Here is a 20,614-nt window from a genome sequence, read left to right on the forward strand (position 1 = left end):
TAAACAATCACATAATCATATTCAGTACAGACAGGTGAACACATAAATGTGGATCATTTGCAACAACAGTCATTAAAAATAGTTACACTGATCAAAGCAGTGATTCTCTCACTCCTTTAAAATGGACTTCAGCTCCCCATCACAACCACTGCAGCCTGCAGTGAACACTCCTGTGTTTTATTTAAGAGCAGGTCCTGATGACACAGTAAACCTAACCATGCTCTATAAAGGACTGGGCAGACCATTACTCACAGTAGCTTCATAGATGCATCATGTTTCTGATGATTAAAGATCAGAATAAATTACAACAGTTAAAAGTATGAACTAAGATCAGCTTAAAGAATAAACAGATCATTTTTCTATGATCAGTACTTTCAAATGCTTTACTGTGTATTCAGCAATAAAAACAGCCTGTCAGTATTCATTCAGCAGGCCAGACAGAGACAGGATAACAGGGCCTGCAGTTTAATAACATCACATTATGCAGTAAAAGGAAATTAAACAGAAGAGAAGTTCACAGATGAAGCCACAAAAATGATTTTCAGTTGGACAGAGATTAAAGGTGTAGTAAGGGTGCTATTGTAGAGTCATCACCTTACGACACCTTGAGACAACTGTTGTTGGCGCTATAACAACAAAATTGAATTGAATTAAAAAAGGTAGAAGATGAAGGAAAGGTGCCAAAAGCAGTGGGAGAAGAAAGAAAAAGACTTACAAAATCTAAAGAAAAGGTGCAGGAAGGAACCGAAAGAGGAGACGATAATATCACAGCTGTTTCAAATAGAAGGAAACACGTACGGGGAAATGTGACTGTGCTGTAGAAGACGACACCATAGAACAATGTACTTTACTGCACTGTCACAAACATGAGACAGCTGATAAAAACCTTAATAATGTGAAAGTGAAACTGGGTCATATTTATTTTAAAAGAACACAAGAAATAAAACTATGAGGCCATATTTACATATTTGTTTTTTAGAAAGACAGATAAATGTTTTGAGTAGAATCTGTAGTTTTATTTATTCGTTTTGTTTTTTCTTTATTTGTTTGTCTTTGTGAACGAGAGTTTATTCAATAGTCATACCAGTGGGTGGCAGTAATGCACCTTTTTTGATATTTACGAGCCGCCAATAAAAATGACTAAGAAAAAGGAGTCGGTGCTCTGGGAGCAGCAGTTTGGCATAAACTGGTTTGTGACTGGACTGGAATGGCCTCCTCATTCTGCTGAGGCTGTGAGGAGAGTGCAAGGGCAGTCTAGATGGAGAGAGAAGACTGTTCAACCAAATTCAACCTCACCCTGTGGACAGAGTGGGAAAACAGAATCTACAGTTACAGTTGACAAGATGTTGTTGTTAGTTGTCACTGACTGTGCAACTTGATTAAAATACAAAACTGTCACGGCTGCGCAGCAGTCGTGCGGTGAATTGAGAAAAGGATCCAAAATGCAGGCACTGGCTGGGGTGCGAGTGAATGTTTATTTACAGAGGTGATAAGGTGACAAAAACAGGAGGAGCAGAGCGGGGAGTAAACAAACCTAAACTGGGGAAAACTAAAGAACTCAACTTAAACCAGACACTCACGGGAGGAGGAGCAAAATGCACAAAGAGAGATGGCAGAGAGACGTGGAATGACTACCCGGTAACATAGAATAATGCAGACTGACATGGAATTAAACAGACAACACGACAGAGAGCACAGGAAAACACAGGGCTTAAATACACAGGGGAGTAATCAGGGAATGGGCAACAGGAGGGAGACACAGCTGGGAGAAATTAGGCTAACGAGACAGAGGAGAGGTAAAACTGAACACACTGACATGAGACATGAACTTTCAGAATAAAACAGGAAACACACAGACACAGAGAACCCGACAGGACACTGAACTTGACAGGCAGACTCATGAGCAGAAACAGTGACACCATGGACAGACAGAGGGAACACAGGCAGGCATGAAACAAAAACACTAACACATAGCAAACCTAAACAAAAGGCAAAACAGAATAAACGAGAACAAAGAATAATATAAAGAAACACAAAACACTGAGTCCTCAGACTCAGGACCATGACAAAAACAGATCAAATCAAAATGATAATCAAAGGAGCAGAGAAGATCTTTGGTGTAAAAGCATTTCAGAACATATTAACAAAGGACTGGAGGGATCCAGGGACATCAGGAGGGAGGATAATAAGAAAGCTCGACGTTTAATAGCAAATGGACAAGAATTTAAAGGATTCATGAAACCAGAAATGATCTGTATTAAGGAAACTTGGCTCAAACCAACTTTCTGTAATCAGAGGATATAGCAGAATATAGATTATAGATTAGTCCAAGTTTGGAATAGAAAGGACAGCATCAACCCATGCAAAAGGCTTTCATCTGAACCAATGAACTTCATTTCTATTTGAATGGAAACATATTGTGATGTGGCGATTTTAATGCACACATCTCATCATGGTGTACTAATAATGATCACAACAGAACATGAATTACAGCATTAATGTAAAATAAAAAATCATGTTGAAATGATCGGAGGGGCACAAGAGTTAATACGAGAACAGGTTTGGAATCAGCGACTGATCTGAACTATAATATAAATGACGGTCAACACTCCACACCAGTTGGTGGCGGTAATGCACCAATTCGTTGTTTGCTAACCGCCAATAAAAACAACGAGGAAGAAGAAGAAGAAGCAGAAGAAGACGGTGCTCTAAAAATGGCGGAGTCGGAGGAGGAGGTAGACGTCTTGGTCCAGAGAGTTGTCAAAGACATCGCGAATGCATTCAAGAAGAACCCCAGCATGTGAGTACAGTCGGCTGCGAACAAACAGCGCTGGGCCCGGAGGCCTGTTTCACACCCAGCGGATCCAGGGCTAGGCCACGGCTGATTCAGGGTTTAAATTATGGGCGTGGACTCTTACCTGGAATCGGAGCTGTCTAGATGAAGTTTACATTTTAGACACTTAGTTTTGTTTGTTCTGTTCAGTTGTGAGACATGATGTCGTGGGGATTACTGTTTACTTACAATTAAATAACTTAAAACATTGCTGCAGCGGGATATTTCACGACTTTACCGAGCTGAGCTATGCAGCTTTGAAAATGCGACATTCCGATCATGTTGTTTCATTAATGGTGTTATTATTTATTTCGCCGGTGAATGAACTGGGATGCTTAACATTTGTGTATATGGTGGTACCGAATATTTGCATGCCATGAGAAGCACGTGATGTTAGGACAATCATGTGTGATAGTATGTTAAGAATTTTAAGGCTGCAGCTATCAGCTATTTTGGCAATCAAATATTCTGATTATTCTATCGATTAATCGAGTAATCTGATACTTTTGTCGTATTAATGAGCACTAATCAATATTCCAAACGGGAAAAAAATAGGGCTTTCAAAACTACTCACTGGTTTAGAATTTGCTATGTTTTAAAAGGACTTTTTCCCAGTAAAGGTTTTAATGGTGACTACAGGAACAAGTGTCGCTTTTTGAGATGCTGGGAAAATGTGTGTAAAATGCTCGACAACAGAGCGCTGCAGACATGTGGCTTAAATAAGATATCAAAGTACAGAATTTGAGACAAGGATTTTTAAAATTTACTCGATGAATCGTTGTAGCTTTTGGTTTAGTGTGATAACCACAGATTTTCAGCTGCTTTGGGTTTTTGCTAGCCTTTGGAAAAAGAATCCCCTCAGTTTGGATGTGTTTGGTTCACTTTTAAGTTTTCTGGGTGTTAGTGTCAGAATGGATGACAGCAGTAACACATGTTTTCTTAGCTTTTATTTGTAATTCATTCAAAATAAAAATGTAAAAACTTCCTTTTAACAGGAAGAAACCTCTGACAGAACCAGGCTCAGGGAGGGGCGGGGCCATCTGCCGCAAATGGTTGGGATGGGAGAAGGACTTTTTGCCCATTAGAGAAAACATATTTAAATAGTCATTACTAGTTAACGTTAAAGGGATTGTTGGCTCAGTAGAGCTCTGACTGTTTGTCAGCCTGGCTACAGTGCTGAAGAGAAACCTGGGGTTGTTCTTATTTTCTTCAATCAGTGACGAATAGTAAGATGTTCTGGCTTTGCGGAGGGCTTTCTTATAAATCAGCAAACTATTTCTCCAGGCTAAATGATGATCCTCTAAATTTGTGACACGCCATTTCCTCTCCAGCTTACGAGTTATCTGCTTTAGGCTACGTGTTTGAGAATTATACCACGGAGTCAGGTACTTCTGATTTGAGGCCTTAGTTTTCACAGGAGCTACAGTATCCAGAGTCGTACGTAGTGAGGAGGTCAAATTATTAACAAGATAATCGACCTCTGTTGGAGTAGCGTTCAGATAGCTGCTCTGCTCTGTGTTGGTACAGGGCATTGAAGATGATAACAGTGGGTGGATTATATTCTTAAACTTAGTTACAGCACTTTCAGAAAGACATCTACTGTGATAAAGTAGATGTCTGCTGTGATTGCAGCCATTCCCCAACTCTCTGTGAATGGTACTCATGGACATTGATCAGTGGTTGTTGATCAATGGTCATAAGAATTTGCATAATTAAGATTAAGGAACTGACCTCCCACTGAAAACGTTACGTCCAGATGAACAACTTTTGGAGATTTATTTACCTAGATGATTGCGTATGCATCAAGACATTACTGTTTTTACTTTTGTACTTATATATATTTTCCATCCAAATGAATGGAGAATATCTTCTTCACATGCTTTTCACACCTCCAGTATTTTGAAGCTTAACTAGTTCAGCATAGTTTGACCTAGAGATGGAATTCAAACTTTAAACAGGTCCCAAGACCTTGATCTACTAAGGTATTACTAGGATTTTCTCTTTTTACGGGTTTAGACAGTTTTGTGACATTTTCAGAGACTTTCTGAGAGTACTACAGAGAACCTGTTCAGCTCTATAAATTAAAATTCTCTGAAAAGGTCTTTTTTTGTTTTGTCCATCCATCCATCTTCTTGTGCTTTATCCGGGGTGGTCGCACCAGCCTAAGCACAGAAGCCCAGACCTCCCTCTCCCCAGCCACCTCCTCCAGCTTGTTCAGGCGAACACCAAGGAGTTCTCAGGCCAGCCAAGAGATATAATCTCTCCAGCATGTCCTGGGTCTGCCCCGGGGTCTCCTCCCGGGGGGACATGCCCAGAACACATCCCCTAGGAGGCATGCTTGTCAGGTGCCCGAACCACCTGAACTGGCTCCTTTCGATGTGGAGGAGCAGCGGCTCTACTCTGAGCCCCTCCTGGATGTCCACACTTCTCATCCTATCTCTAAGGGAGAGGCCAGCCACCCTTCGGAGGAAGCTCATTTCTGCCGCTTGTATCCGCGATCTCGTTCTTTCGGTCACTACCCACAGCTCGTGTCCATAGGTGAGGGTAGGGACGTAGATCGACCGGTAAATTGGGAGCTTCTCTTTTACACTCAGCTCTCTCTTCACCACAACAGACCGGTGCAGCGTCCGCATCACTGCTGCCGCAGCACCAATCCGTCTGGCGATCTCCCGCTCCCTTCTCCCGTCACTCGTGAACAAAACCCAGAGATACTTAAACTCCTCCACTTCGGGCAAGAACTCGTCCCTGACCTGGAGTGGGCACTCCACCCCTTTCTGGCTGAGGACCCTGGCCTCTGATTGGAGGTGCTGATTCTCATTCCTGCAGCTTCACACTCTGCTGCGAACCATTCCAGTGTGAACTGGAAGCCACTACCCGATGAAGCCAACAGAACCACCCCATCTGCAAAAAGCAGAGATGAGATCCTGAGACAACCCAAGTGAAAGCCTTCCACCACTTGGATACGCCTAGAAATTCTGTCCACCAAGACAGCCCTACAATATCCAGAGCCTTCAGGAACTCAGGGCGACTCTTATCCACCTGAGGAGCTCTGCCACCAAGGAGTTCTTTAACTGCCTCAGTGACCTCACCCCCGGGGATCGACGAGTCGTCCCTTTTGTCCCCAGACTTTCATGGAAGACAGTGAGATTAAGGAGGTCCTTGGAGTATTCCTTCCACCGCCTGACAATGTTCTCAGTCAAAGTCAGCAGCGCTCCACCCACACTGTACACAGTGCAGGTACAGCACCACTTTCCCCTCCTGAGTCGCCTGCTGGTTTGCCAGAATCTCTTCAAGGCAGTCTGAAAGTCTTTTTCCATGGCCTCTCTGAACTCCTCCCACACCCAAGCAGAGCATTTCTAGGTTTTTTCTATTTTGATTATTTTCTGCATTGTGGTGGAACACTGAAAACATCAAAACTATGAAACGACACATGTGGAACTAAATGGATTTTTGCATTATAGATCACTGATTTTAAAAAGGAAAAAAAAGTCTTGAACAGTTATTGTCCCATCCAAAAGTCTTGGATATGATTGATGAACCACAGAAATTCAAATATAGGTGCTTCTGAAATCACACCCTTTATTTTCTGCCCAGCCCTCAGCTTTGAAATCTGCCACCCGCTCTGGTTTCATGCTTCCAAAAATAAAAATAATTCTGGGAAGGTGGAGTGAGGACTTAGTAATACTACATAACAGTGTTAAAATTCAGACTGGGATGGTGAACGTGAACTGTAGTTTGTGTATGTGGAGACACTTCAGCTCAGCATGAACGTCGCAGATTCAGAGACGGTGTTTGTTTTGCTTGTTGTCAATGCTGGCACTGTCAATTTAAGTTCGTTTAACTCATTTTGATGAGGAAACTTTGAGCAAAGGACACTGGAGAGGCATGACCGGCAGTGCAGTGACATAGTATGTTTAACAGCCCCCCCCCCCAAAGTGTACATTGGGCCCAAGATCAGAAATAAGCAACATGCTATACTTGAAAGAAAACATGAGATCATTTCTTGGAAATGACAAAACTATTCAGTGTGTTTTAAATGGACGACCCTAAATGGCTACAGATGTATACAGGATCAATCATTACATCATTAATCATTCTAATAATTTACCTGAATTCGACCTTGTGTCAGATCTGTGATGTATTGATTGCTATGTTGTTCCAGCAGTGTGTTATTGTTTGTTATAATAGAGATGGATCCCAAACATGGACCAAGCCACTGCACTCTGACAGCCTTGTAGATCTCACTCTATATTACAGCACTACTCACATGTCATAGTATCATCATATGCACATGTCCCTGTTACATGTAAGCTGGGAGATGTGACCCGACTGTACAAAGCTTCTGCAACCTGACCTTGTGTCGTAGGTTGCCATGTTTTTGTTGTACTGCGTTTATTTCAGCACTGCTTCAGTTTGATGAGCTACATTTTTGAAAAGTCAAATTTCAGCAGATTAAGTTCATTAAAGGTGCTTTTTTTGATTTACTCATTACTCAGTTTTTGGCACTGCAGCTTGGTACACTTACACTGGTTGATATTGTGGTAATCTAATCTTTGAGTATTGCAAATGTTTTTAAGCGTTTCAGGGAAATGGTTACATTTTTAGCATTCGCATTTTTTGTCATTCAGAGTCTTTCCTAATTTTAGACTGGTTGGTTACTGTAATGTTTTTCCCTTGTTCACCCTCATTGTCACTCTCTGCTCCCTCAGTGATGAGATCGGTGTGATCCCGTGTCCAGAGGCTCGCTACAACCGCAGTCCCATAGTGCTGGTGGAGAACAAGCTTGGTGTGGAAAGCTGGTGTGTTAAATTCCTGCTGCCGTACGTCCACAACAAGCTGCTGCTGTACCGCCAACGCAAGCACTGGCTGGACAGAGAAGGTAGCTCGATAATAAAAGCAATCCCAGAGGTCGAGTAAAAGGAGTCTGTAATATTTGATTTGTTTATTTAATGTATTTATTTTAAAGTTGATAAAGGTTTGAGCATCCAGTCATGGTCAGTTATAATGGCTGATGACCTCCTTGTTTTATCCTGCTTAGTTTTAAACGTGTGTTTTATGGTCTTGTTGTTTCCACAAGTGAAACTCAAAGTGAAGCAACATCCTGTGTTTCCTTCTGTCTCAGCTTTAGTGGATATCACCTGCACGCTGCTGCTGCTGAACCCAGACTTCACCACTGCGTGGAATGTCAGGTACAGGAATGCTACAACAAAACAACGTTATGTTCTGATAAATGTCGTTATAGTGAGAGCGATGCTTTCCTTTCATGGGTTCCAGCGTGTTTTTTCCCTGACTGTCACACAGGAAGGTTTTCTTGATGTCAGGTAACATTAGCTGACAGCAGAGGTCTCAGGTGAAACCAGACGCCCCACTCACATTGTCTGTCAGGTGATCCCAGTGGGTCACCTATTGGGGTGAGGCAGGGTCTCACAATGGTTTCACCTGAAACTTCTGCTGATAATGACGCACGCCTTCTTTCACACCGAGGCACATCATCAATATCCAACGACCCCCATAAGGAACAATTCCCACTAGGGATTAAATACTGGGACTCTCCACCGCTTGGTTTTAGAACTGAAGAAGCATCTTTGATTAGAGATGAAGCATTTTTTAAAAACTTAAAGAAGTCCAGTCACTTTCTTTCCTTAGACAATCCTGGCAGTTTGGCATCCTCCTGCTGCTGTGTTATCCCCCTGTGTCCATACCACTAATACTAATAATGAATAGCGTCAGGATGTAAGGATCTGTCAGCACACATAACAAAGCTAATGCTTTTAACAGTTCAAGTGTGATAAATTTGTGGGGCGGCTGTGGGTCGTCGACTAATCAGAAGGTCAGCAGATTGGTTCCTGACTCCTCCAATCAGCATTCCAAGGTAACCCTGGCAAGATACCTAACCCACTGACGCATCCATTGGAGTATATAGATGGAGTATATTTGGATATGTGTATGGTTGGAGTGTGGATTTCATAAAGAAGTTAAGAAAAGATGAGTGATGTGTATGAGTCTTTGTGTAATGGGTCAGTGAGACTCTCAGTACAAAGTGCTCTGAGTGCTCATCTGAGTAGAAAGGCTCTATAGTACCAGTCCAGTTACTATTTGACCATCACAGGGCTCGCAAAATTTCAAAATCCCTGGGAGGCACTCTTCAGTTTTTGGTAGCCCAAAATAAATTTAAATAGCTCGGGGAAAAAAAAAAAAAAAAAATGAGAACAATTTTTGATGGATGTTTTGTTTCCTTTACAGTAATATACATTAAAGTATAATATTGTAAAGGAAACAAAACATCCATCAAAAAATTGTTAAAACACAAATTACAACAATTGTATAAAAATCACAATCATCAACTCAAATATTTGGAACTGTGTAGAACATGAATCAGTCTGTGTCAGATCCTGAATCTGCTTAAGTCCCGGGTAAGAGGTAAGTGGAACCAAGATCGAGGACATTTGCTTTTTGAAGTTTGCAAATACGGCTACATTTTGCCAGTGGTATACTCTTTAGAAACACTGTTCTAAACAGCTTTTTCAGGACTTCTTGTTGTGCTTCGTTTATTTTTAGTATGTTTTTGCAATTGGTGTTTGTTCTGGGACAGATACTGCAGACTGGGCAATAATGCATTCCTCATGGATTCTGATGGGGTCTTTCTTAAAATTACTGGTCCCAGTAACAAAGGCGCTTGTCGACTCAGATATCGAGGGAAACTTACAACACACCCGGCAGAACATCATGTTATTTAGCTTGTCATATTTCAGCCACAGAAATTCTTTTGTCCATGAAACCATAAAGCTGCACTTTCTTTTTGCCTCATAGTCTGATTTGTCATAACTTTTCCGTTTTGTGGTCGGCTTTTCTTTGGCTGCCCCTTCTTCACCCTGACCTGTCTTATTTGGCTCAGCAGAACTAAAATTCCTGCGTAAATCCTGCTGCTTTTACACACGTACTTACATAACGGTCAGCGATTCTCTGCGCAATCAACCTCTCACATGTTTAAGCTTGCTGTGGGAGATTTCACTTGTCAGGTTTGAATAGTAGCTAATGAGTGATAAGACGATGTCAGAGGAACTGGTGCGCAATTAATCGTCACTCACCAATCAGTGCTGCCGCTCTCTACACACCGTTCGCGCGATTGCAAAGTGAAAGTGAAAGCCAAAAAAGAAGAAGTGCAAATTCAAACGCGATTTCACATATTGACAGTGGTTCATCGATGCCAATGACATAATTACCCAGCTAGCGCCAGTGTCCGGCAGCCTCGCCTCTGTCAGTGCGCCCCAGGGTGGCTGTGGCTACAATCACCAGTGTGTGAATGTGTGTGTGATTGGGTGGATGACTGAATGTGTAAAGCGCTTTGGGGTCCTTAGGGACTAGAAAGCGCTATACAAATACAGGCCATTTACCATAATTACCCAGCTACATTTGCGAAAGAATGGAACAGCATTGACATACATTTTCCTTCCTGTGATAGCCCGATGGGCAGGGCTGAGTTAGTTTGGTAGCCCGACTGGAAAAATCGCTAGCCCCGGGACGTCGGGCTAGCGATTTTGCGAGCCCTGCATTATCAGTATACTGGTTAAACAGTGTGCAGTGTAACTGGGTTTGAAACTGCTGCATGTCTTCACTCTGCTCTCTCCTGTTTCCTGTCATCTCTTTATACTTTTCCAGGATAGAAACAAACTCCACAGAGTGTTTCGTGTGTCAGAGTTTCAGATCAACACCGACTGTGTGGCCATCTGTTTATTTAGAACAGAGAGACATTTGTAGTTTGTTCAACTCATTTAAACCAATGTAAACAAAACGTGAACAAAAATCATTTCCCCATTTGCAGCTCATCAAAGTCTGTTGCAACAGTTACCATTTTTATATTTAGTCACAGGCATTAGATTATATCCATTATGGAATATCATGGATGGTCTTACTTAAGCATATCCTGCTTTTTAGAAGAGTCAGAATTAAAGCACAGTCAGAGTCGTCCCCTCGAAATGAACTAAAAGATGAAACAAATGATGGAGACAAAATCTGGACGTTGCTCTGCAGAGTGTCAGAAACCATCTTTGGTCAGGATAAAAGATCACAACATGCATGTGCTCTAACTGAATCTGTGGGTGAGAGAGTGAGTCTTTATATTGATGTATTTACTGTCATTGTGGTTTCTTGTTATTGCAGGAAGGAGTTACTGCAGTGTGGAGTCCTTAACCCAGAGAAGGACCTCTACCTGGGCAAGCTGGCTTTGACCAAATTTCCCAAGAGCCCAGAGACCTGGATACATCGGTAAAGCCGCTTCAGCTTTTTTTAAACACTCAGATGTTCCAAGCTGTTTTATTTGTGTGGGCTCGGGAGTTATTCAAACTCCTGAGGTTGCTCTGATGAGCACGTATGGGTTCTTAGGCTACACTTTATTTTCTTCATTGATTTTTTCCAAGTAGTTTTGAACAGTTTTCTAACAGTAGCACTGTTTGTGCTGAGCGCACCTTTAATATCCTGAGATATTAAAGGTGTTTTAATCCCATTGAAAAACAACAACGATGTTCTAGGCCAGGGGTCGGCAACCTGCGGCTCTTTAGTCCTTATAGTGCGGCTCCGCCTGGTTTGGGCAAATAAATGAGAAGTATTTAGCTGAGGTGTATTTTATTTATGTTAGTTCTTTTTAACTCGTAGTTCTAAATTGGAAGATTATTGTGATACTGAAATATAAAAATAAAATTATATTCTATTATTTTTTCATCGCTCAAAATAAGCGTCACACTCGCCGAAGCCGGTATACCCGCCGAAACGCCGTGCATTTATCGAGACTTTCAACCCCAGGTAGGCCAATTATGGATCTTCGGATCCACATTATGTCAGCAGCTGTTCTCCACCGTGAACTATGTTAAAGACAAACACCGCTCACGCCTGACAGATGACAGCTTACAGTCCTGCGTAAACTGACTTCGTACAGCCCCGATTTGCGGACTCTGTGCTCAGAGGTTCAGGAGCAGAAGTCTCATTGTAAACAAATCACTCATGTTTCCATGAGCATGCTTTTGAGCATCTCTTTATTGAGCACTTTTCACACACGGTTGCTGTACGCATACAGCCAGCTGTAGCTTTTCAGCTCACAGCCCGACACACACCACCAACAACACAACAGCACAGATAGCGCAGACGTAAAGGCAGCGAGGCGTGATTGCGGGTGTCGCTCAGGTGCGTCCGCCTCCCCTGCAGCGGCGCTGCAAACCACGCCCGCCGCGACGATTAACCAGGTAAAATACATATTTAGGCAGAATTTTGCAAATATCTATTTTTCATTTTCAGCAGCATAGTGCTTTTTCCAATTATTTTTAAGAGTCAGGTCAAGGCTCCAACAGCCCAAAGGCGATATATAAGGGTGGCGGCTGACAACAGTTTTTGTTTGCTGGATCATTTTAGTTCAGCTGGGTGTCTTTGCTTTTGTTATATTTCTTTAAGAGTTCAAAATGTGTTGATTACATAAATATAATGTAATTTTCTCTGTAGCACTTCATGGATTTCATAAGCAACACACCTTAGTTGTTCACACAAAGCATAAAGATAAAAAACAATATATACAGTGTTATCTTCATTTTAGATGTCAAAAAGTATTTGCGGCTCCCAGTGTTTTCTTTTGCGTGGAAACCGGGTCCAAGTGGCTCTTTGGGTGTAAAAGGTTGCTGACCCCTGGTCTAAGACTTACAATGAGCACCGAGGCTCATGCTGTTCTTCCTGCAAAAGCAGTAACTGTGTACAGAGTGAATGAAGCTTTGTAACCCAGCAGCTGATGTCTTCCTGCAGACGCTGGGTGCTGCAGCAGGTCCTGAATCAGGTCTCTACTTTGGACCACAATAAGAATCAGCAGCAGGCTGAGGCAGTGCAGGCTGACGCTGAGAGAAACGAGCAGCTCAGTGACCGCTTGGCCAGGACGCTCCGCCAAGAGATGAAGGTGTGCTCTGATGCAGCCGGCCGCTATCCCAGCAACTACAATGCCTGGTCACACCGCATCTGGGTGCTGCAGCATATGGCCAGGGGCAATGTCAAGGTAGCATTTCAGCTACTCATTTAGCTTTTCAGCAGTAATTAGATTATTATAGACAACATTTTCTTGCCTCATCACACACATTCTCCCTTTTTATTTAATGTAATTGTATTACTGATGCCTGGTGGTATGAAAGTGATGCTGCTGCTAGAAAAGTGGAGATGCTGTCCATAAACTGTGCAAACCAAAAAAATTATGGTGTAACTAAATAAATACTAGCTAAGAAATTTAAATGAATCAAAATGATCCCAGCTGGATGTCAAATAGCACTTATGGTTGAAATCAGCTGGCACAGTCATTACAGAGGAACTACATGAGTAAGGGAGGTTTCTGTCTTTAAACCAGTGGTTCTCAAAGTGTGGGGTGCAGAGTTCTGTCTGGTGGGGCGCAAGTTACCTGGGAGAAAAGTCATGCGGAACGAATATTTAACATCGGCGAAGCAAAGGTTTTTTTGCAGCAGTTGCGTTAATAATATGCACACCCACTGAAAAGCTGCAGCCGCATGTGTAAGTCGACAGCCGCAATAAAGAAGTGTACTGAAAAGTGTGAACATGTGGTCGGGTCTGTCGTGCGTCGTTGACAGCGGTGCCGACACCCAGAATTGGGGCACGACGGACCCGACCACATGTTCACACTTTTCAGTACACTTCTTTATTGCGGCTGTCGACTTACACATGCGGCTACAGCCTATACACAACAACAACAACAGGACCCAGTTCATTCTGCTTTAGGCTGGGGAGGCGTGATTGGGGATGCCGCTCAGGTGCGTCCAGACCACGCCCCGACATAGCTCTGCAGTCAAAAACGGGCTCACTGAGCCACATCCATTAAGGCTACATCCACACGTACACGGGTATTTTTGAAAACGCAGATTTTCTGGTTTTTTAAAAAACAGAAAAACACACAAATGAAGGAAAACGCTGCCAGGAACATGCCAAAGCAACAGGTGGCGATATATTCCTAACTGTGTAGAAATGTTGGCCAATCAGAAGTCTAGAAGCCTGGGCGGGAAAGCGTGAACAAAGATGGCGCATGGAAGCAGAACTGAGTCCTATGTGTGGAGGGACAGAAACTGTGTGTATATGTAAGCATTTAAACACTGCAGAGAGTACAATTAACAGTAACAGTATTTTGTCCAAGTCCGCCATTGTAGAAATTCATTTCACTGAAACAATAACCTGGCGCCCACCTTTGACGCTCCGTTTTCTCCGTTTTCCTCGTCCAGACGTAAACACAAAAACTGAGTTTCGAAAATCTCCACCCTGGCAGGGGTTTTTAAAAATCTCCATTTTCAGTGACTGAAAACGCCGTTTACGTGTGGACGAAAGGTGCAAACACATAGAAAAATCTGCCTTTTCAAAAATACCCGAGTACGTGTGGACGTAGCCTAAGACTGAGTAGTATTAAACTCTCACTAAATTATATATTTTTCATCTCTGCTCACAAGTTTCTGGATTTCTTTTTTTCTGAAAAGTGAGTGACAAAAGTTACAAATAGTTGTTTGAAATGAAAGTTGTTTAAAACAAAAATGACTGAAGGATTCATTGTGAATAAGTTTATTATATAAACTAAATAAAGTTGCAGCATCGTTTTGTTTAGATTGGGTGTGAAAATATTTCTTCCTGCCATGTGGGGAATGATGTAAAAAGGCTGAACCACTGCTTTAAAGACTATTAATGTGAGAGATGTTTGAAAGGACGAGTTCATTCAGATCACCTAATTTGTCTCTTTGAACCTTTCAAATGTGTCAGAAAAAACAAACACGATATCCTGTCATCTTATTAACTACAGTTTTAGATCAAATTCAGTTTGTTTGTTTGTTTCTATTTTGGGGGGGGGGGGACATTACATATTTCTTGAAAAGTTGCATTTATGGATTAATTTTCTTATTGTCATGTTCTTTTTGCGAGCTGTTGAACAACCATTCAAGGCCCCCCACATTCATGTCAATATCAAAAATTAGAACTTTATTGATTAGCTAATAAATGTAGTGATAATCTCTCAGTTAGTTTGTTGGTGTTCAGCTTCTACTCCTTCACACGTACCTTTGTCGTCGTGATTTTGGCAGGTGTTGCATGATGAGCTGTCCTCTATGCGCGTCTGGGTGTCCATGCATGTCTCTGACCACAGTGGCTTCCACTACCGCCAGTTCCTCCTTAAGGAGCTAATAGCTGAAATCTGCAAGAGGCCAGCTCACACCTCCACCAGCTGTTCGCCCCAGCGTGGGTGCAGCACAGTCCCAGAGGGCAGTCCCTGCCCACACAGCCGCTCTCACAGTAATGGAGAGCCTTCAGGACAGGAGGCGGGCGGCGAGGAAGACAGCCACGCTGACTTCACTACAGTCCTTCAACTCTTCCACCAGGAGATGGACCTTTGCTCAGACCTGATCCAGTCCTTCCCTGGACATGAAACACTCTGGAGTCACAGGTGAGAAACTGTTGGTTCACAGTGACTGCAGAATGGAGACAGACGTCGGATAAAACGAATGTTTTGTCTGTCCCGGCTGCACTTATCACATTATGGCACACGTAAACCAGCCACACAGTCTGTGGCAGGTTTTGCCCTGTCGCTGACTGCAAGCATTATTTGTGAGAAACAAGTAAAAAAATTGTCCTGTTAAATCATTTAAATATTTCTTTTGCATTAAAACATTTTCACATTTTGAGGGTGTTTAGCCCAGAGCCTATAAAAATACTTTGTGCGCAGACATGTTCAGCATTTGTAAGAATGATATTAATATACCCCCCTGTGTCTCTCAGGCGGCATGTCTTTTATTTGTGGGACCAGTGGGTGAGGGAGCATCAGCATTCCTGCAGCAGAGGATCGGACTGCAAGTTAATCCATCTGACGGATCCAGACCCAGGAGTGCCAGAGATCAGCTCTCAGAGCTGTGCAGGCCAGGGCCACGGTGTGAACGGACAGAAGCATGCTAGTGAACCTATGGAAGTAGATGGGCTGTTCCTGCCAGACCCTCACAATAGTAAGAGACTGAAGAGAGGCGTCCTGCTGCCTTGCCCCCCCACCCTGCCTACTGAACTCAGTTTTGTAAGCAGTGTTTTGGGCGGCTGCTGTAACACCGAGCAGAGACACTTCGCCCTGGCCTACAGGAAGTGGTTGGATACAGTCATTGGGCTGCAGTCCTGAGAGAGATGCTGACCTCCTTCTTTCTCCACACTGAAGCTGCCTACAGATAGTGCAGACTTCAATAACCAGTACTTCAAAGCCAGTGATGAGTTTAGAAAGCGGTCATTGAGCAGCCGACTTGGAATCTGTTTCCTAACAATTAACAGAGGACTGAATGTTCTTAGAAACATCTGGAGCCTCTGGAGCTTCGTCTGAGCCAGTATCCCTTCAGAATGGAAATCAGCCCTCATACAACCTGTTGGCTCACTGTTATCTTCAGGTGTTTCAATACCTCAGGTACCTCAGATTTCTAGTTGTTTGTATGTATGTGAGGTTTCATGTGCATTCTTCTTTTCCTTCTCTCTATATATTAAACAAACAAACATAAATCCAGTTATTTTCTGATTGGGGGTTGGAATCAGTCACTTACACTTTCACCCTGAATGCTGAAGCTCACCACATGACAGTGTAACCACTTTATACACGTGTAAGGTTCTGTGTAGGCACGAGTTTGTTGCATCATTGGACACAACTAAAGTCCAAAAATACTTTGCAGCATATTGAAGTGTCCTGGGACTGAACTGGACTCTGGCACCTCGTCTGCGCTTCGGCTTTCAGCCTGTATAAACATGAAGTCTGCATAAGACGTGCTGGTGAAATGGTCTTTAATAGACACATACACAGAGACGTCTGTGAAGCAAACAGTAAGCAGTGACTTCAGCAGGTATGAAGCTGCTCGTCTGCTGATGAGCTGCAGAACCTTCAGGTTTGTTTTGGCCTGCTGCAGGTTAATGACTTCTTATATCAGATTATCACTGCATCACTTTTCTGTCTTAGCTCTACTTTATATTAGACTTCCCTCAGTCATCGGGTAATACTGACCTGAGCTTCAGTAACGGCAGGTTTAAAGCACAGCTCCTGACTCTGGATTTCCATTCTGAAGGTGGTAACACGTGTTAAACATGTTACTACTCTTGGTTGATTTTCTACCCTTTAACTTCACTGATTATAGTCAGCAGCTGTCTTTGTAGCTGATGCAAAGTTAGAGTAACAGGAAACCAAAAAGCCAGTCGGTTATAGAGAAGTTGTTTGATTTTGTGTTCATAGGTCATCACAAACTCTCCTCCAACCTGAGCAGTAATGAACAACATTTATTGGTCCAGATGTTTGACTTTGGACGTTTGTCGATCTGTAGCAGAACATTCACCGGTGCTCCCTGCTGCTGCTGTTACAACAGTTTGATTTGTTACAGCTAGAAACTGTGCAACAAATGAAAATTAAACAGCACTTTTAAAATGATTGGTGTAGTTTTGTTTAGCAAGGGTAATCGGTCTACACCAGGGGTGTCAAACTCGCGGTCCAGGGGCCGCAGGGGCCCGTATACTGATGTGAAGAAACATAATGCAGTTTAAAATAAAAAGCACAAAATGATTGAATATGAAGACGACGTGAGCAGAGAGCACAAACATGCTGAGGCTGTGTCCGTGACAGACACACACTAATGCGTGCACTTATTCATTCTGTTAAACATGAACACGTGTGTGCACAGACAGAGGACCAGTGTGTTTGTTTGAAAGGCTTCAGTTAGTTAACTTTGCTGTTTTGTCTTATACAAGATTTGAAATTTAAAAAAACAAAACATTTTAGGAAATGTTTGTTTGTTTTGTTCTACTTGAACACTAACGTGTCCTCCAATGAGACGGCAGTGCCAGCAGTGGCTCTCAGCTCGTTTCAGTTTGACCCCCCTGATCTAGACCAAAAGATTGGTATTATTTTTTTTTTTCCACGTTGTCGTTTTTACATGAGTGCCTCATTTAAAACAGTTTTAAAGTTTCTAGGAACTTGTCCTAAAGACTTTTTAAAGGCATTTCCTGAAAGTATTATGACTGAAGGAAGTGGACAGGTACAGTCTCACATGTACTCACACCTGCAGGAGGCCAGTTTTAAGCTCACAGAATTACACAGTGTATATGATTGTTTTTGTTTGATAGCATTCAGACTTTTAACATGAATGAAATCAAAAAGCTAAATGACCATATAAACACACACGACTGCTACAGATGTTCAGGTTTGTCATCGTTACCTTCCACTCCGTCGATGTCCTTTCTCCTCCAGCTAAACTTTATTTTATGAAAATACAGGTTTGTGTGAAGCAGAAATGATGAGAGTGACATTTACATCTGATGCATTTACAGAAGCTGCCTGATTTGTAGTGTCAGTGTGATCTTGACCAGCAGCTACGTTTGCTTTTTAACATCTACCTGGTGACATTGGTTAATGGGCAGCGAGTTAAAGGCTCTCCACTTTCCACTGACATGTTGACCAAGTATAACACATTCTTCTTCTTCTGTTTCTTTTGTCCATCAAAGTTTTTGTTTTATGTGTTTTTAATGTATAACAAGAGTTACTGTTACTCTAACACGTCATCATTTTCAGAACCGCACCTCGCAAACAGCTGGAAACTTTTGGCGTACGCGCTCATGTTTGGCAACACTTTAGAAAACACCTGCTTGGACTGACTGACAGAGCTCTGCTACACAGCTACATAGAAGGAAGTAACATAATACATCTGTTTAAAGGAATAATCAGTAACACTACTTTAGCAGCTCCTGGGAGTGATGGTTTATGCTACTATGCCTCGTCTTTTATTGTGAAGGGACTAATCCTGAATGTGTATCTGTCAAACCTGATTTCTGTTTTCCTTTTGTAAACGTTGCAGTTTGATCAACAATCTTATTTTTCTTGTCTATCCAGTATTGTCATAGTTTATGGTCACCGTAGCAACCATAAACTTTTGTGTCAAGGCCAAATAGCTTCAATTTACACAGCTGATGTTATTACTTTTTTAAAGGTCAGGTCTCCAATTGGACTGTTGTTAGCACATTAGCATAACGCTGGATGGAAAAGGTCTGTGGCCAAAGTGTGTGTGTGTGTGTGTGTGTGTGTGTGTGTGAGAGAGAGAGAGAGATCACCTCTAAACACTGTACATAATCACAACATTAATTATCTCAAAGCTTTTTTCTTCTGTCACGTACTCTGTCGTTTCTTAAGGAGGAATGGGTTTTATCATATCAGACTGTACGCTGAACTGCTGACACAGGCTTTGAATCCAAGACTATCTATGCAGAAATGTTTGTTTTAGAAGTTCAACCTGCTCCTTTTATTTTGTTGTGGTATTCCCTAATGAATAATCCTTGTGATCTTAATTACTATTTATTTCAGGAGTGAAAGTATATTCTCTTCTAGTGCTTCTGTCATCTGCTAAACAAGATAATAAAGCTCATCTCTTCATGTCCACTGAACGCTCTGATTGATCCGTTGTAATTACTGCACATATTTATCTGCATGTATCTCAGATAATCTCTGGTAATTAGCATATAGTGAAAAAGGTGGAGGGGGGGTCCTTTATTTTACATTCATTATGTATAAAATGAAGTATTTAAACCCTTTATTTCATTTTAACTTCATTAGTATCCTGCCCAAGGATATTTAGACTGGAGCAGTGAGTGTAGAAAACATCGCCGTCTCTGTCGCCTACTGTCTGCAGGTCATAAACTCCACCTGCTCCATGTTAACAGATGTGAGTGGGGTCAAACTAAAACAAGATCTCCTCTTCTCTCAAATTTCCTCCCAAAAATGCTTTCTGACATTATTAGTAGTTCTCATGAGGCTGATTTGTCTCATAAGTTTGATTCTACTGACTAACTTGCTGTGAAACAGGTTTGCCGGTTCATCATGACCGCTGCAGTCACAGAGAGCAGGATGCTGAGAGAAGGTCAAGCTTTACTTTCCAAAACCACAACAGTTTCAAAGTGACAGTGTGAGGTATTCACCAGCAAACTGGACCAAGTGAAGACGTACGTGTGTTTAGATGCTAATAAGTAATAAATACGAGAGGGTGTTAGGGTCAACACAAATCTACATAACAGGTCATTTTGAGAAAAAAGTCCAATTTTTAGATTAGATCCGTTCTTTTTTGAGAAGGAAGTTGAAATGCGCTGATTACAGTTCGTTTCAAGACAAACTGCCATGGTTGCTATAGAGGTTTTACACATGACGTCATGGGCATGTCGTTTAAGAGCTGTCTGCCATACTGGACATGATAACCACTTGGGATCATCCAATAACAATGTTGTTGTGTTGCTGGTTGCAGCCACCCACCACTTATTTTCTTAAAGCAATCAATTTACAGTCCGTCAGTAATAAAGTCCTAAAAGATACAACAAGGGTTGGACTGAAAACGAGTGGAAAGTTTGAAAGACCTTCAGAGAGCTACAGCTCAGACGCTCTTTAAAACTGACAAAGTCTCACTCCTTGGAATAAAACTGTAACTAAATGAGGACTGTAGACTTTTACACTGTAGGTTAAATAATCTGTTGTTGGTGGATCTAACGCGTGGCGTGCAGCATCTACTCTAACAGCTGACGGTATAAGTTTGGAACAATACTGTGACTGTATTCACAATATTTGATATTATTTTATAGATAAAACTGAAACAAATACAAACTTATTTTTAAAGTAATCCACAAGTGGAAAGGATTACAGTTCGACCCATGTGATGAACATTTTCAAACTGTTTTTCTCCTTAAACACATTTTTTTACTTCATCATGCATTCCTGTGCGTTCTCCTCTT

General features: G+C 42.0%; 1 protein-coding gene across 1 annotated transcript; it reads left to right on the forward strand.

Annotated features, from left to right (window-relative positions):
• The first annotated feature begins 2,644 nt into the window (after positions 1 to 2,644).
• Positions 2,645 to 19,282, forward strand: ptar1 (protein prenyltransferase alpha subunit repeat containing 1). The gene is made up of 7 exons (XM_031740060.2): positions 2,645 to 2,800; positions 7,543 to 7,712; positions 7,956 to 8,022; positions 10,994 to 11,098; positions 12,617 to 12,860; positions 14,926 to 15,284; positions 15,617 to 19,282. The coding sequence occupies exons 1-7, from the start codon at positions 2,715 to 2,717 to the stop codon at positions 15,999 to 16,001; spliced, it is 1,416 nt and encodes a 471-aa protein (XP_031595920.1). The 5' UTR covers positions 2,645 to 2,714; the 3' UTR covers positions 16,002 to 19,282.
• The last annotated feature ends 1,332 nt before the right edge of the window (positions 19,283 to 20,614 follow it).

Source organism: Oreochromis aureus, linkage group 12 (assembly GCF_013358895.1).
Source record: "Oreochromis aureus strain Israel breed Guangdong linkage group 12, ZZ_aureus, whole genome shotgun sequence".
Taxonomy (NCBI): Eukaryota; Metazoa; Chordata; class Actinopteri; order Cichliformes; family Cichlidae; genus Oreochromis; species Oreochromis aureus.

Coding starts and splice junctions, on each gene's coding strand:
- ptar1 (XM_031740060.2), top strand. CDS start 2,715: ATGGCGGAGTCGGAGGAGGAGGTAGACGTCTTGGTCCAGAGAGTTGTC. Junction 2,801..7,542: donor TTCAAGAAGAACCCCAGCAT/GTGAGTACAGTC, acceptor CTGCTCCCTCAG/TGATGAGATCGGTGTGATCC. Junction 8,023..10,993: donor ACCACTGCGTGGAATGTCAG/GTACAGGAATGC, acceptor TTGTTATTGCAG/GAAGGAGTTACTGCAGTGTG.